Below are 15551 nucleotides of genomic sequence, written 5' to 3'. Positions count from 1 at the left end.
GCCGTTGATTACACATTGGTCACGTACCATTTCCACCTTATCCTTGAATACTCTAGTGGATGATCCCCGACGCTTTGTGGCACGGCCGTATGTATGCCCACCTATAGGTGTGGCCACACCGCTTATCTATCATGGCTCCTCTCGCTCGGTGTCCTTTCCTTTGCAGAAGAACATCCCTGCACCCTTTGTTGATATGCTGATTATGATCCGCCCGAGTTCATTACCGGTATGGCATGAGGAAGGCGTTGATAGTGCCGTTTATAGGCCTGACCGTGCAGCATGTCAATTCGGGTTTGATCAATGTGCCCCGGGGCCAGCACCTCATTTATTATCATTTTCAGAGAGCTATGGGTGCTTCAGTCGCGGGCTTGTACACACCGTGCTTCCCATATCCGGCTCTTTGACGATGCCAGGCTTGAGCCGAGTAGGGGGTTTCACCCCCTCTTTCAGGCGGTATTGGCAGAAGAATATCGATGCGTTTATTGCATTTGTCCAGAGCAGACCGACCGTATGTTTGCCTCCGCCGATTTATAAGAAGGATTCTTCTCTTCGGCTACCCGAGAGCCGAAAATCTGATCACATGTACGAGGGTTTCTTCACTTCATCTGCTCTAACTGACCCTTCTGCTCGGGCATCTGCTTCTAGCTTGGCAATTACTTCTCCAGAGCCAGTCCCTTTGAATAAGGCCTCTGGTCCTCGGACGACCCGCCTTAAGAAGATGGCTCACAAGAGGACTTCTGATGTCAGTCCTTCCGCTCCTCGCCTTTCCAAAAGGCTTCATGAGGTACCCGAAATTCTTGATTTGGAGCTACTTTCCTTCTTGCGACTATACTTTCTAAAAATGAAAACTTTTATTTGCCCATATTGTGTAGGATCCTGCGGTTGTTGACGTTGTCAGTACCGTGGCTCCTGGCCATGCTGCCTCCCCCAGGCCGGACTCAGACTTGGACGACACCCTCCCTTTGTCTGCAAGACTTGTGAAGATGCGCACCCCTCGTATAGCAGTTATAGATGACGATGATGATGAGGCTGAGTCCTCCGATCATTTTTGTGACCTTATTCCACGCACGCGTCGTCACCGCCCTACCGTAGCTGAGGAGGAGCACTACCTTGGTGACGAGTTTATTGGGGCTCACCGTTCTGATGTTGAGATTGCTGGAGGGACTGATGCCACAGAAATTGATACCGCGGGCCATGCTTCTAGAAGCAATGTAGAGATGAGGTGCGCCTCTGGGAATGGTGTGGAGGTAGATGTGCTAGAGATCTCTGAGACTCGCTCTGGCACTTATGGTGATTCTCATCCTCCGGCCCTCCTTCCTTCTTCAGGGATGACTGCTACTGTTCAGGCTTCGTCAGACATTGAGATCGATCAGGTGCTCTCTATACGGCCAAGTGACCTTGCTGATGCTAGGAGTCCTTCAGTTGCTCCGGCTTTGCATATTGATTCTCCCTCTGGTGATCTTTCTTTCTGAAGTTTGTCATTTACTTCTATCTGTGAGAAATCTTTACTAAAATGGCTTTCCTGTTCCCTACCTCTAATAAGGCTTCCTTATCTTTTCTTCAGTGTTAGCTGCTACCGGGGTCCTGCCTTCACCTGCCTCAGACTCTGCTCCAGTGTTAGCTGCTACCGAGGTCCCGTCTTCACCTGCCCCGGACTCTACTCCGACTCTCTTTGTAACTCCTCACGGTTCTCCTTCTCAAGGGGGAACACCTGCCTTTGAGACGACTGCTAGAGGTTCTTCATCGCCAGTGCCTTCGAATATTTTGGATTTGAATCTCAGTGATTTCCACATTGATAGTGATGCTTTTGGTCTTTTCCCTTATCGTTCGGCATTCTCAGGCTCGGGACCTCTGCCGGGAGTTACCCTTCCAGGTGGTTCATCTAACCCGATAGACATTGGGGAGATTCCTGAGACTAGCAGCTTTCCGGCCCCAATTCCTCCTTCGGCTTCTGGCAAAGTATCATTTCTCCATTATTGGGTAGCTCCTGAGTTTGCTTCAGTTCTACAGCTTGTGCATTCAAGTTAGCCGGAGACCTTTGCTTCATTTGCTTGCCAGTGTCCACTCATTCAGACTGCTCTTCTCGAGTCTTTTGCCACTATCTTATATAGCTTGGACAGGCAACGGTTGTGTGACCTTAATGGGAAAGTAGTCGAGACGGCGTATCAGGGGATCTCTGACATGGAGCGTCACCAAGTGGACTTATCATGGCTTCGGAAGCGCATGGATATAGCTTCGAACGCCAGTCATCGGCTGGAACTTATGTCTGTGCTTGCCTCTTATCGCACCTTTATAGATGAGACAAAGGTAACTCTTCATGAACTTGAGTCGGGTTATGCTCGGGCCTTGGAGACTTTAGAGGCACACTCTACTGTTTGTCCTCCAGATGTAGATGTGACGGGCAGCTTCTTCAAGGGTGTCTTTAGGGAAGATTGAGTTTTTTTTTATCATTACGTTCTTGCCCCTTTCGATAAAAATGTTTTATCTAGGACAATGCAATGAAATGACAAAAATTTTGTTGTTTGGATATTTTCGCATTGTTTTCTCATTCTACTTGATAAAATATTTATTTCGAATGATACAATGGAAAGAACAATCATATGCACATGTTTATAAAAGCTGAAATATTCTCATTAGTTCTTCAACTTTCTTGACAAAAGTATAATAGATTCACTGTAAGTGATGGGATAAAACATACACCATAGAGAAAACCAGCTTCTTCATGACGTAAGGGAAATACAACTTTTAGACAAAGTACGAAAGTGAAAATGAATTTCAACATAGATGAGTCCAACTATGGGTAGTAATGCTTGATAAACTTTGCATTGAGCGGGCCAGTTCGGAAGCCGTCTTCAACCCTTACAAGTTTGTAGTACCCGCTTGAGCTCGCCTGAACCACCTTGTAGGGCCCTTCCCATTTTGGAGAAAACTTGGGCAAAGGCTGTCCTCGCATGATTGGGTCTACAATCTTCCATACTAGATCACCTTCTTCAAACTTCCTTGGTACCACAGTCTGGTTATAGGCTCGGGCGATGGACTCATGATACCTTTCCATGACTTTTGCAGCTCTGTCATGCTTTTCCTCTAATGCTTCCAATCTGGTGGTTCGAGGCTCCAATACCATCCCCGAGGCGAGAGCCATTCGAGCAAATGGCGTTTCCAACTCTATAGGTAACACTGCCTCGGACCCATACACAAGGGAGTAAGGAGTTGCTTGAGTTGACTTTCTCTTCGAAGTGCGATACGCCCATAGGGCTACTATCAACTGTTCGGACCAAGTCCCCCCAAACTCATTCATCATCTTGCTCAGAATCCTTATCAGTGTCTTGTTTGTGGCTTCCGCTTGCCCGTTCCCTTTTGGATTATAGGGTGTGGATTTGTGATGCTTCACTTGGTAAGTCTCTAGGAGGTTCTTCACATATTTGTTTATGAAGGGAGTGCCATTATCCGAGAGGATGGTGTTTGGTACTCCAAATTGGCAAATGATATTCTCCTTGATGAAGTTCGCGACTGCAGGCCCCGTAGCGTTCTTCAGAGGAATTGCTTCGACCCACTTTGTACTCAATTCTGTGGCTGCGAGAATCCACTTGTACCCCTTAGAAGATGTGGAGATGGGCCCTATCAGATCAAAAGCCCAGGTATGGAACGGCCATGGCGTTCGGATACTATGCAGGTCTACAGCTGGAGCATGGATCAAATTTCCGTGCTTCTGACAAGTCTGGCACCTCTTCACGTGATGGGATGCATCTGACTCCATGGTCGGCCAGTAATACCCAAGGTATATAAGTTGCTCGAACAGCCGATCCCCTCCTTGATGTTCAATCTCGTGGGCTCTTCCGAGGACTAGATCTGACTCCTCCTTGGAGAGACACCTCAGGGGAGTGCCCTCAATACTTCTTCTATACAGCTTGTCCTGATCAAGAAAGTACCGCCTCGCTCTCCTCTTGAGGTGTGCAATGTCCTTCGGGCTCTCAGGTAGTGTTCCCTCTTTGAGATAGTCAATGTAGACTTGCCTCCAGTCAGGGGTATCAATTTCAAAGCAACTCTCATCCTCCCGGATGTATGACTGACACTTGGGGCATTCTTTCTGTAATTGATTCGAGTCCTTCTCCATCTCGGGCCAATAATAACCTTGTCTTTGGATTCTTCTATATAGACTGATATCCCCATCCCCGCAAGACTTTTCATGGATCTGTTGTAGTCGGAAGCTTGCTTCTTGTTGGCCAACACACCAGGCTAGGAATCCGGTACCTCCTCGGAAGTAAAGTTCACCTTGAATAATTGTGAATTGGGCAAGCTTGGCCATAGTCAGTTTTCCAACTTTGCTTCTGAGTTGTTCGAGGACTTCTCCTCTCCAGTCCTCCGGAAGGCCTTTGTCTTCGGGTATTATTGAAGGTTCTGTTCTCTTCTTGATAACAATTGTTGCCTCTTCCTCTAGAATGTCAACTCTTGCCCCTAATGTTGCGAGGGAATCTGAAAACTTGTTGTCGGAGCGAGGCACATGCTCTATTTCGACCTTCTGAAATTTGTCAAGAAGCTTTTGGACTGTTGTTCGATATGTGGCCAAGGCAGGCTCCTTTAAGACGAACTGTCCTGAAACTTGCTTCACTATCAGCTTTGAGTCCCCCCGGATCCGAATCTTCTTGATACTGTGCTTCTCAGCTGCCATCAAGCCTAAAATAAGAGCCTCATACTCGGCTTCGTTATTCGAACAATGGAAATCCAGTTTATAAGACAAATATAACTTTTCCCCACTTTTGCTTGTAAGGACTATCCCGGTTCCTCCCTTCCCTCCGGCTGCTGCTCCGTCAAAGCTCAATGTCCAGAAGCTTTCCTCGGAAGCCATAGCTGCGTGCACCTCTCCTCTTAATTCTTCATTCACTGGTTCATAGTCACCACTTGGAAATTGGGCAAGGAGATCAGCTAAGGCTTGGCTTTTGATCGCCTTGGGGGCTACACATGTGATCTCGAATTCACCCAGTGCTAACAACCATCTTGCCACCTTCCCGGTTAGAGCAGGCTTGCTGAGGAGGTATCGGATTGGATCACTTCTAGTAACAATCTGAATCTGATGTGCTAGGAAGTAATGTCTGAGCTTTTGGGCAGTGAATACCAAAGCTAAACAATGCCTCTCTACTGGAGTATATCGGACTTCTGCTCCTCGAATCTTCCGACTGATGTAATACACCGAGCGTTCTACTCCATCTACATCTTGGACCAATAATGCCCCTATGGACTTGGGAGTTGAAGTTAAGTACAACATTAGAGGGACCCCGGGCTGCGGGGCTATCATGGTCTGAGGCGAGGTTAAGGCCGCCTTGATTCTCTCAAAGGCCTTTTGGTGCTCTTGGTTCCACTCGAACTTGGCATCTCCTTTTAACAAAGAGCCGAAAGATGCAGAGATCTCTGCCAGTGTTGGGATAAACGTCCGAATATAAGACACCTTCCCGAGGAACTTCTTTAACTCCTTCTGAGAATGCGGGGGAGGCATTGCTCTAATAGATTTGACCTTGTCTTCATCTGCCTCGATACCATGCCTATGTACAAGAAACCCGAGGAACTTCCCGGCCGTCACCCCGAAAGCACATTTGAGAGGATTCATCCTCATTTTGAATTTCTGGCACCTTTTGAATACCTTCTCAAGGTCTCGGAGATGGTCTTCTTCTTTCTTGGATTTCACTACTAGATCATCAACATAATCTTCCACCTCATGATGGATCATGTCATGAAAGATTGCAGTCATAGCCCTGTGGTAAGTTGCACCGGCATTCTTGAGTCCGAAAGGCATGACTGTATAGAAGAAGTTTCCGAGAGGTGTTCTAAAAGCAGTCTTTTCTGCGTCCTCTTCAGCCATCTTAATCTGATTGTATCCACTGAATCCATCCATGAATGAGAACATCTGGTGTCCCGAGGTAGTATCCACGAGGGTGTCGATGTGAGGAAGAGGGAATTCATCCTTCGGGCAAGATTTGTTCAAATCTCGAAAGTCTACGCATACTCTGATTTGGCCATTCTTCTTCTTTACTGGCACGATGTTTGCTAACCACGTGGGGTACTGTATTGGCCGGATGAAACCAGCCTGTTGAAGTTTTTCAATCTCCCCCTTAATCTTCTCTTCGAGATCTGGATGATATTTTCGAGCAACTTGCTTAATTGGCTTGGAGTTTGGGAACACATCAAGATAGTGGGAGACTAGGTCAGGATCTAGTCCGGGCATTTCCTTATATGACCAAGCAAACACATCTGAGTATCGGCTTATCAATTTTAACAACTGTTCCCACTTCTCTGGGCTAAGGCTCGAACTTACGAATACCGGCCTCGGTGCATCTTGTCCATCACTCAAATCTATTTCAATAAGTTGTTCGGGCTGAGGCTTCGGCCCATCTTGCATGCATTCTGGAGCCACTTCAAGCTTTATTACTATATCATTGTCAGGAGGCTCTTCTTTTGACTCGGAGTCGGTGACTGAAGAAACCGACTCCCCGCACCTTCATAAATAGTACACCATCTTGCCTCCTTCTTGAACTTTCATCACCTTCCGAGGAATAGGCGGACTTTCTGGTCTAGACATTGCCCGCTTACTTGACTCTGCCATTAGCTCCTTGTCATCTTTGATATCCTCCCAACGAGGAATTTTAACCCCTCGAGGCTTAGAGGTGGTGGGAACTTCTTCGACAGCCAGTTCGGTGAAGTAGATGGCATCAGAATAATGAGTTTCATGGATCTCGAAAGGCCTTTCTGTAGCCTGAATTGTCACCGTCTTCTTTCCCCATTTTGCCTTAACACACTGATGATAACTCGATGGTACAGCCCCATATCTATGCATCCAGGTCCTCCCTAGAATGATGTGATAATTTGCCTCAGAATCGATAATATGGAACTTGGTGGCCGAGCGAATCTCTCCAACGGCTAAATCAACTGTTACGCATCCGATAGTAACTCTCCTTTCTCCACTGAAGCCAGTGATGACTATCGGCTGTTTCACAATGCGTTCTTCAGAGATTCCGGCCTTTTCTAGAGTAGCGCGAGTCATAATGTTGATAGAGGCTCCACTATCTAGAAAGGCCCTTTTGAACTCAACCCCGTTAATAAAAGCAGTCACATAAAGCGGGCGATTGTGAGAAAAAGGATACTTCCGATCAACCTCGGAGAAAGTAATGGCACTAGATTGCTCTTTTTCCTTCCTCGGGATAGATCCCTCAGTCGAGATGCATTCCTCATGGTGTGCCTCGGCTATATTAATGATAGACTTGGTGATTTCTGTTCTTGCCACCTTGGAAAGTCCAAGCTGGTCAAAGAACTGCTTGAACTTTACACAGTCTTGCAAGGTTTTGGCATAGTGATCTGGATCTTTTTCCACTCTTGGAGGCTCGTAGTTAACCATCTCCTCGGTCTCTTCAAAATAAGATGCCACATAAACATGGTGTCCTCCTCTTCCGTAGTACTCTGCTCCTCCTTCTGGATCAAAGGGATCTTCGCCATGAGTCATAAATGTTCTGCCCTCTGGATCGAGAGCACTTCCATAGCAAACTTGTTCACCCTCTGGCTCGAGGATGTCGTCCAGATAACAATCATCGTCATCGAGATTGGCGATAGCCTCGATCATCGGGCCTTCATAAGCTATCATAGCAACATTCTTGCCCTTGTCTCGGTGTTGAGGATATGGTTGTTCTCGGATGTCTTGAGTCCCTTTCTTTTTGAACCTCAATTCGTCTGCCTCGACTTTATCTCTGAAGATTTTCCTAAGAGTCCAACACTTCTCTGTCGGATGTTTCAATGTACGATGGTAGACACAAAATTCAGGGCTCTCACGGTCGTTTTTTGATGGCATTTCTTCAACATAAGGCAATTTTAGCTCTCCGTCAGCCACCCATTCCTTAACTAGAGCTTTCACTTCCTCGATTCCACATGGATAAGAAACATTCCCCTTTTCACCATTATATTGCTTTCTCTTCTGGCCTCTATGACCTCCTCCTTGTGAATTTCGGGTATCTGGGGCAGAGGCAGCAGCAACAATAGGTCCACGAGACGATTTGAAACTAGTCTTGTAACTGGCCTTAAATCCGGACTCCTGAGCCTGAGGAATGCTAATGTTCGGAGCTGCTTCTATTAATGCCGAGAAGGTGGGTAGCTTGTGATTAACTAAAAACATTTTGTACCTGCTCAATGCCCCTTCTAGACAAATTTGAACCAGATAACTCTCCTCAACTGCTTCATGACAATCCACGGCCTTGTCTTGAAACCTTTTGACGTAGTCAAGGATGTCTTCACTTTATTGTTGCTTCTCTTTACACAATGTAAGTGTGGTCACCTTCTCCGCCACTTGAAAGAACTTGGAGTGGAATTTGTTAACCATTTCCTCCCAACTTCGGACAGAGTTTGGGGCCAAATTAACATACCAACTATATGCTCGGTCAGTGAGGGACTTAGAGAATTCTCTCAGTCGGAGGACGTGGTTTGAACCATGAATACCCAGAGTCTCGATGAATCGCACAACATGTTCTCGGGCATTTCCTTGTTTGCCGTCGAACTTGATGAACTTCGGCACTGTATACCCCTCAGGGTATGGATAGCTCAGCATCTCAATGGGGTAAGGCGGCTTGATGTCTGGATCAGGCAAAGAGGGTAAGGTCCTCTTGCCCCGTTCGAGATCGAACATGGCCTGCACATCGGCGAGAGTGAGAAACTGTTGAGGGAGAGAGTTTGATGGTGGTATTCCCGGGACTTGGCTTATGGACCCGAAGACTGAACTAGGGGCGACTTGGCCATTCTGGTGCTGCGAATTCATCATTGGTGAGGACATTTGACGATATTGGCCATCAGCGCCTATAGACAAGCCAGTTGGTGATGGGACATTGAATTGAGGCCCGTAAATTCCACCGTACGGTGCCGCTATACCGGGTTGTGTTTGCAGATTTGTTGTCGGCACCAAAGGAGGCCCGCTTGGTGCTTGGGTAACATTTACTGGTGGCGTAACAAGATTAGGTACGGGCAGAGCTCCCTTTTGCGCCATCATGCTCCTTATGTTTTCCTGGACACCAACAGTCGCCGGAACACCATTCATTACACCAGAAACTCCCCTAGTCACCATTGGATCTTGGCTTGGCACGCCATGGAGCTCGAGCATGGGCAAACTGCCGCCGCCTACTGTGGTTTGAGCATGTGTTACTGTGGCCGTGTTGCCATGAGCCATAGGCTGATTGGGGCCTACTTCTCCTTGGATTTGATTTTGCGCTCCGGCGGAAATAACTCCACCACAAGTTTGATTTCCGTCTGGCGCCGGTGCAAAGTTAGAACTCATCACCAACATGGTGTGAGTGAGATTCTGAAGAGTGGTAAGAATCTCTTGCTGAGTATTTTGAAGTCCTTGAATGGCTTCAAGTAAAAGTGGTTGATCTGAAGCCATGGTCCTGTCATCACCACCATTAGAGGATCCTTGTTGGTGAACTTCATCTTCTCCCGCCATCCTTGTTGGAGTTGTGTGGATTCCAGATCTCGTTGAGACCATTAACCAATCCGTCTCCCCAGCAGAGTCGCCAAAATGTAAGAGAGGGGTTCAAGAAAAGAGTTGGAAAATTCGAAGATCTTCGAAGATCCTTGAAGAACAACTTCGAATTTTCTAGAATATGATGAGAGGCTTAGATTCTTCAATAATCTCAACTTAGGAACACAACAACAAAGGAGATGATGGAGATAAGAGATTGGGTGAAGAAGAAGGCAAAATGGCTAGAGAATAGAATAATGACAAGGCTCTCCCATCGATCTCCCACTTTCACTCTCAAGGTTGATAATGGAGAAGGGAAATTAGTTCTTTCCCAAGAGTTAAAAATCTCCAAAATCCATCCCTTGTAAAGCTATGGGTGGGTGCTATTTATAGGCACCTCATGATGTAGGATGGAGCCCATGTGCAAGGCACATGGGGGATATTCTCTCTAACCACCTTGTCCGATGAGGTGACCTCTCCGAGGAGGTGACTTCTCCGAGGATGAGAAAACCCCGAAGAGGAGATCAATCCCTCGGCGAACCCTTCTTCTTAGCCACACCTAACCAATGATCCTCAATCATCCCAAAGGGTCAGGGGTAGTCCCAGAGGACGTTCTGCCGCAAAATATTGCCGAGTCTCATGGACCCCCCGGGGTCGTGCCACCTCGACCCGTGTATAGGCTAGTTTAACCGAAGAGTGAATTTATCTCCACTCACCGTCCTCGGGATCGGGTCCTTTGTTCGAACTCCATTACGCCCATGGTTCTGGTGCGTAGATCCCGGAAAGCTCCGAGCCCGCAAGTGTTCTGGGACTCATTAACGGAGCGACTTCTAGATTGCGTTTGAATCCGTTCGAAGCCAGGTGCTTCGGATCTCTAGATTCGTGGATCCGAATCCTTTCGAGTCCGAGTGCCTCGGATTTCTAGGCTTGCTTAATACCTTTTCGAGTCCAGGCCCGAGTAAGTCTCTAGGTTCGTGGATCCGAACCCTTTCGAGGCTTAGAGCCATTCAGCCCGTTTTGACGGCGATAAATCCAAACCCACCAATCTTGGACTTGCAGTAAATTCGGGCCCACTAATCTTGGGCTATTGGGCCTAAATAATTTAGTGGGCTTAAATTAGCTCCTCTTACAAAATTTTTGCAAAAATTGTTAATAGAGTTAAGTTTTGCATTTTACGCCAAATTAGGGGGAGGTTATGTATATATTTCTTGACCATAAGGGGGTTTTATGTTTTCAAGAAAAAGAAAATTCTTTTTTTGAGGTTCAAAAAAAAAAAAAAAAAAGACAAACTATAAAGAAATAAAATGTAATTAACCTAAAATAAATTGTGATTATATAAAAATTGGGAGGGAAAGGAGGAAGAGTAGGTTAATTACATGAAAATAATTAATTTTAGTTAGTGTCAAATTATGTTAGCAGTGCTTTCAGATATAGCTAATTGGCTAATTTATTTATGTGTCGTAATGGAATTGGAATGAATGATGAGCTTTGTGTCTCTCTTCGTCAAAAAAATTTCGGACGACCAGGCTCGCCGAATCCCATGGACTGCGCGAGACTTTTTTTTACGTCACGGGTGATTATTTCACCCCCTCCATTATTCTGTATATTAATTAATTGAAACATTAAAAGGAAGCAGAGTAGGCGTTTTGTTTATTATATAAGGAGAAAAAAAAATTAAAACACACCACGGTCTTCCTTTAGGTGGAAAGAGTGTACAAGAACACGTTTAAGCACACTTTCTGGTTTGGCAAATTGTTTGGACTAAATAATCACAAAATGACAAAAAAAAAGTTACAAAATTATAAAAAGACAAAAAAGTTAAAAAAATTACCAAACTAACCTATATACAAACAAAATATCAAAAAAGCATCATTTTCAAGTGGAGGGCAATTTTGTCATTCCAACGCCGAAAAGCTAAAAAACCCAAACAAGCAAAAAAGTTTGAGGCTAAAAAAGTAAAAAAAACCAAAAAACCAACTAAAAAAGTTATTACCAAACAACCCTGCCAAATAACCCCTTAAGGGAGGAACTATAAACAAAACAAAAAATAAAAAATAATAATTGAAACACCCCCACCGTTTTGTGTTAAGTTCAATTGTAGTGAATGGATTTAGGTGAAGAAAAATAGAAATAAAATTCACATTTGCTCTAAGAAATAATAGGTTTAATTAGTTGGAATAAATAAACAACCCTGCCAAACGACCCCTTAAGGGAGAAACTATAAACAAAACAAAAAATAAAAAATAATAATTGAAACACCCCCACCGTTTTCTGTTAAGTTCAATTGTAGTGAATGGATTTAGGTGAAAAAAAATAGAAATAAAATTCACATTTGCTCTAAGAAATAATAGGTTTAATTAGTTGGAATAAATAAGTAAAAAATTGAATAGAAATTGAATGTATTTGTCTCAAAATCATTTTTTTGTAAAAATAAATTTTAGGGCAAATTGCACTAATAGTTTTTATATTTTGTTTTTCTGTCATTTTGATTTATGTAATTTTAATTGATTCAATTTTGACTCTATATTTTTGACTTTGTCTCAATTTGATTCAATTCATTATAATTGTTAATTTTTTTTTAAATGAAAGATGCACATATGAGCTACATGTATCACGTAAGGGAAATATTATAAACTTTATCAGTTTATTGAGTTAACATCAATTAACTTAGTAACTAATTTTCATCTAAAATCTTAACGTCATTATCAATTAGACCAAATTGACATAAAAAATTAAAAAATTTAAAGTCAAAATTGAGTCAATTAGAAGTATAGAGACCAATACGATACAAGGGACAAAATTTAAGGACTACCGATATAATTTACTCTAAATTTTAAAAGAAAACCAATGTTGAAATAAAAGCCCCTTGAAACAAATGATATTTTCAATTATACAACCTATAACAACTATATAATATAAAAAGTACCTGTAGTCACCATATGTATAACTGTAACAACTAAATTAAATCAAAATAAAATTTAAAAAAAATGAAGTTGAATTCAAATTGTGAACCAACCAACAAATTTAATGTTTAATATCATTCTAAATATAATTCCTTTCCATACCAAATCATTCAAAATTCAAATTCCAAAGTCATTAAAATAAGTAAAAAAATAACATAATCGAGCCCAATGTTTATGAAAAGTAAAAAATTACAATAATGATAAGGCAATAGTTACATATTAATCAAATGCCATCTCTTTCAATTTTGTATGGATGGTTGTGAATTGCTAAAGAAATTTAAAAAAAAAAAGAAGAGAAGATTTTGTTATGTATGGTATTTTGGGCCAGCTTACGCGCACCAGACTAAGTCCCTACGGCTCGAACAAGCCTTTCGAAACAGGGCTTACGCCCTGCAGTTTGTGGCCCCAAGATATGCGTTTGTTGGTTAAGGGATTCGAACTTAAGACATTTAAATTATATGATTAAAAATTCATTTGAACATTCCTTTTAAATAAAATTAGATGTAACATAAATATGGGTAAAATTTATTTTTGACTTCTCATCTACAAAATTAACAATGAATATAATTTTTTTAACATTGTAAAAAAAACGAATGTAATAATAATAATATTAACAACAATATATTTTTATTTATGATGTGATATCTCCACAACATTGATAATATACATAAATAATGAGACTCGTTATTTATGTATTAATGTACTATAAATATCCCCACCAAATAAAACAATAATAATAACAATAATAGTAGTAGTAGTAGTTTTTTAATTGAGCAAGATTAAAATTTAGAAATTTTGCAGGATCAAGTTTAGCATGGAATAACTAATAAGTATGAAATGAAACAGTAAAAAACAACAAAATTGATATAAATAAATAAATTATTGAATTATGAGCATCCATACTAAAGCAATGAATCCTTCAAAATTCTACTCAACTTTTGGGACTGAAATTGTGATGAATGTGGGCGCAGTACACCTCATTACCAAGTTTCTTTTGAAATATCTAAACCAAATATATATTCCGTATTAAGCATAAAATAAAAAATAAAAAATAAAAAAACACTGTTGACCTGTAAAAGTAAAAAAACAAAAAAAAATGGTTGAAAACAAAAAAATATTGCTGTAACATATAGTAGATGTTGGAAGAGACAAATAAACCAACATATATGATGATGGCCAAAAGGGGGAGACAATTCTGAAAAAAGAATGAAGGAAGTAAGTAGCTTGTGGGGAATATTGTAAGAGCAGTTCTGCTGGAGACCCCTTCAGAACACGATCCCCAGCACTCCCCCCACCTCCACGTGGGGGACTGTCACTTGCTGAAATCAAAAAATAAAAAATAAAAAGTAATTTTCTTGGCCAATCAGGAGAGACTCCAGCACTCCCACTGGGGTCTTAAGCTTTATTCTGTTAGAATATAATATGTAAAGTGTTTAATAATTATGTTTTCTTCTTTCGGCTCTTTTGGCCCCTTTGTAACACTCTCCCCTCTATAAAAGGAGAGGTACCTTCACATTATATACACAACATTCAAGACAATATTCAATACACAATTCTTTCTCTTTCTTTATACATAAATCTTTCATGGTATCAGAGCTAGGTTAACAACCTAATCATTCTGCTTCACCGGCGGGCGGCAGCCTCGCCTTGGCCGCCCACCGGACCTCTACACATACATTCACTCCGTTGCTGCAAATTATTTGATCTTCTTCTTCTTTTCTCTGTGTCTATCTCTCTACAGTGGTGGTTGTTATGGAGCCAAATTCACCGGAGCTAGAGCTGGACAACCTGAGAGCAATCAAAATACTCGGAAAAGGCGCCATGGGCACTGTATTTCTTGTCCATGACCAGTCCCGTGCCCCCTCTGCCCTCTCCCCCTTCGCCCTCACAGTTGTCGGGCATTGCTCTCTCTACTCCAAGCTCGACGCTGACCGCCGTGCCCGCTGGGAGGTCTCCGTCCTGGCCCGCTTATCCAACCTCCCCACCCTTCTCGGATCCTTCGTGACCCACCGGTTGTTGGGTTGGTCCGTCCCCTACTGCCCCGACGGCGACCTCACTGTTCTCCGCTACCGTCAGACCGACCACGTCTTCTCTCCTTCAGTCATTCGGTTCTACCTCGCTGCGATCGTCTGCGCTCTCGAACACCTCCATAGCATGGGCATCGTGTACCGCGACCTCAAGCCCGAGAACGTTTTGATCCAACCGTCTGGTCACGTGACTCTCAGGGACATCACCCTCTTCTCTCTCGGCTGTTTTGAGTGTTGCAAAATGTCAAGAGATCCACATACACACACAGACCCAGCAAGAGCTCCGACAAAGAGATACACATGCATGACCTCTCTATCTATCACCTTCTCTCTCTCCACAGGGGCAAAACCCAGCTTGCCCATGGCTGCCACTCCAGGTGCCGTCGTTGTCACCGGCGACCAACACCACCGGTAGCCTCATCTCCGAAGCTCTCTCTCTCTCTCTATGCACCGAGCCACCACCGTTACTGCACCGTCGTCGACTGTTGTGAACCACCGTCGGCCACCAAAAAAAATTCTCTCTCTCGGCATCTTTTGGAACCACCCACACAGCTCACTCTCTCTGCAACTCTCTAGCTGGGTCTCTCAATCTACAACGCACATGGGTTTCTCTCTCTGTCCTTGAGGGGCCACCCAGTCCACCGACTTCCTCCTTTATTTTATTCATCACCATATCTTCCACCACCTCCCTTTCTTTTTTTTTTTCTTTTTTTTTTCTACACAATATTTTTGAACAAACAAACCCACAAACCATGTGCTGGTTTTACCCAAATCAATGGGCCATCCTACACCCAAATCAATGATTCTTACATATTTTATTAATCTAATGGCTGGCACCATCATGGGTTGGTTTGAACAAAACCGTGAGCCCCATGCTCACTTTATTTTATTTTATTTTATCTTTCTTTTTTTATTAAAAAAAAAAAACAAAAAAAAAAAAAAAACAAACAAACAAACAACATCATCCCTTTTCTCTCTCGAGATTTTCTTATTATACATCTCAGTTGGTGAGCATCATCCCTTTGTCTATTCTTTTCTTATTATTATTATTTTTCCACCACAAAAAAAAAACAAAAA

The 15551-nt window shown here is 43.1% G+C and overlaps 1 protein-coding gene across 1 annotated transcript; it reads left to right on the top strand.

Annotated features, from left to right (window-relative positions):
• Positions 1-367: 367 nt before the first annotated feature.
• On the top strand, positions 368-15192 carry LOC145791611 (uncharacterized). The gene is made up of 4 exons (XM_082871989.1): positions 368-1455; positions 1565-1830; positions 5440-5478; positions 14221-15192. The coding sequence occupies exons 1-4, from the start codon at positions 984-986 to the stop codon at positions 14887-14889; spliced, it is 1446 nt and encodes a 481-aa protein (XP_082728115.1). The 5' UTR covers positions 368-983; the 3' UTR covers positions 14890-15192.
• Positions 15193-15551: the final 359 nt, after the last annotated feature.

The sequence above is a fragment of the Camellia sinensis genome, chromosome 5 (genome assembly GCF_055761805.1).
Source record: "Camellia sinensis isolate YWXY chromosome 5, ASM5576180v1, whole genome shotgun sequence".
Lineage (NCBI taxonomy): Eukaryota > Viridiplantae > Streptophyta > Magnoliopsida > Ericales > Theaceae > Camellia > Camellia sinensis.
This window is presented reverse-complemented; position numbering and strand designations above follow the sequence as displayed.

Coding starts and splice junctions, on each gene's coding strand:
- LOC145791611 (XM_082871989.1), top strand. CDS start 984: ATGCGCACCCCTCGTATAGCAGTTATAGATGACGATGATGATGAGGCT. Junction 1,831..5,439: donor GTCTTTTCCCTTATCGTTCG/GCATTCTCAGGC, acceptor TCCGAATATAAG/ACACCTTCCCGAGGAACTTC. Junction 5,479..14,220: donor CTTTAACTCCTTCTGAGAAT/GCGGGGGAGGCA, acceptor AATTCACCGGAG/CTAGAGCTGGACAACCTGAG.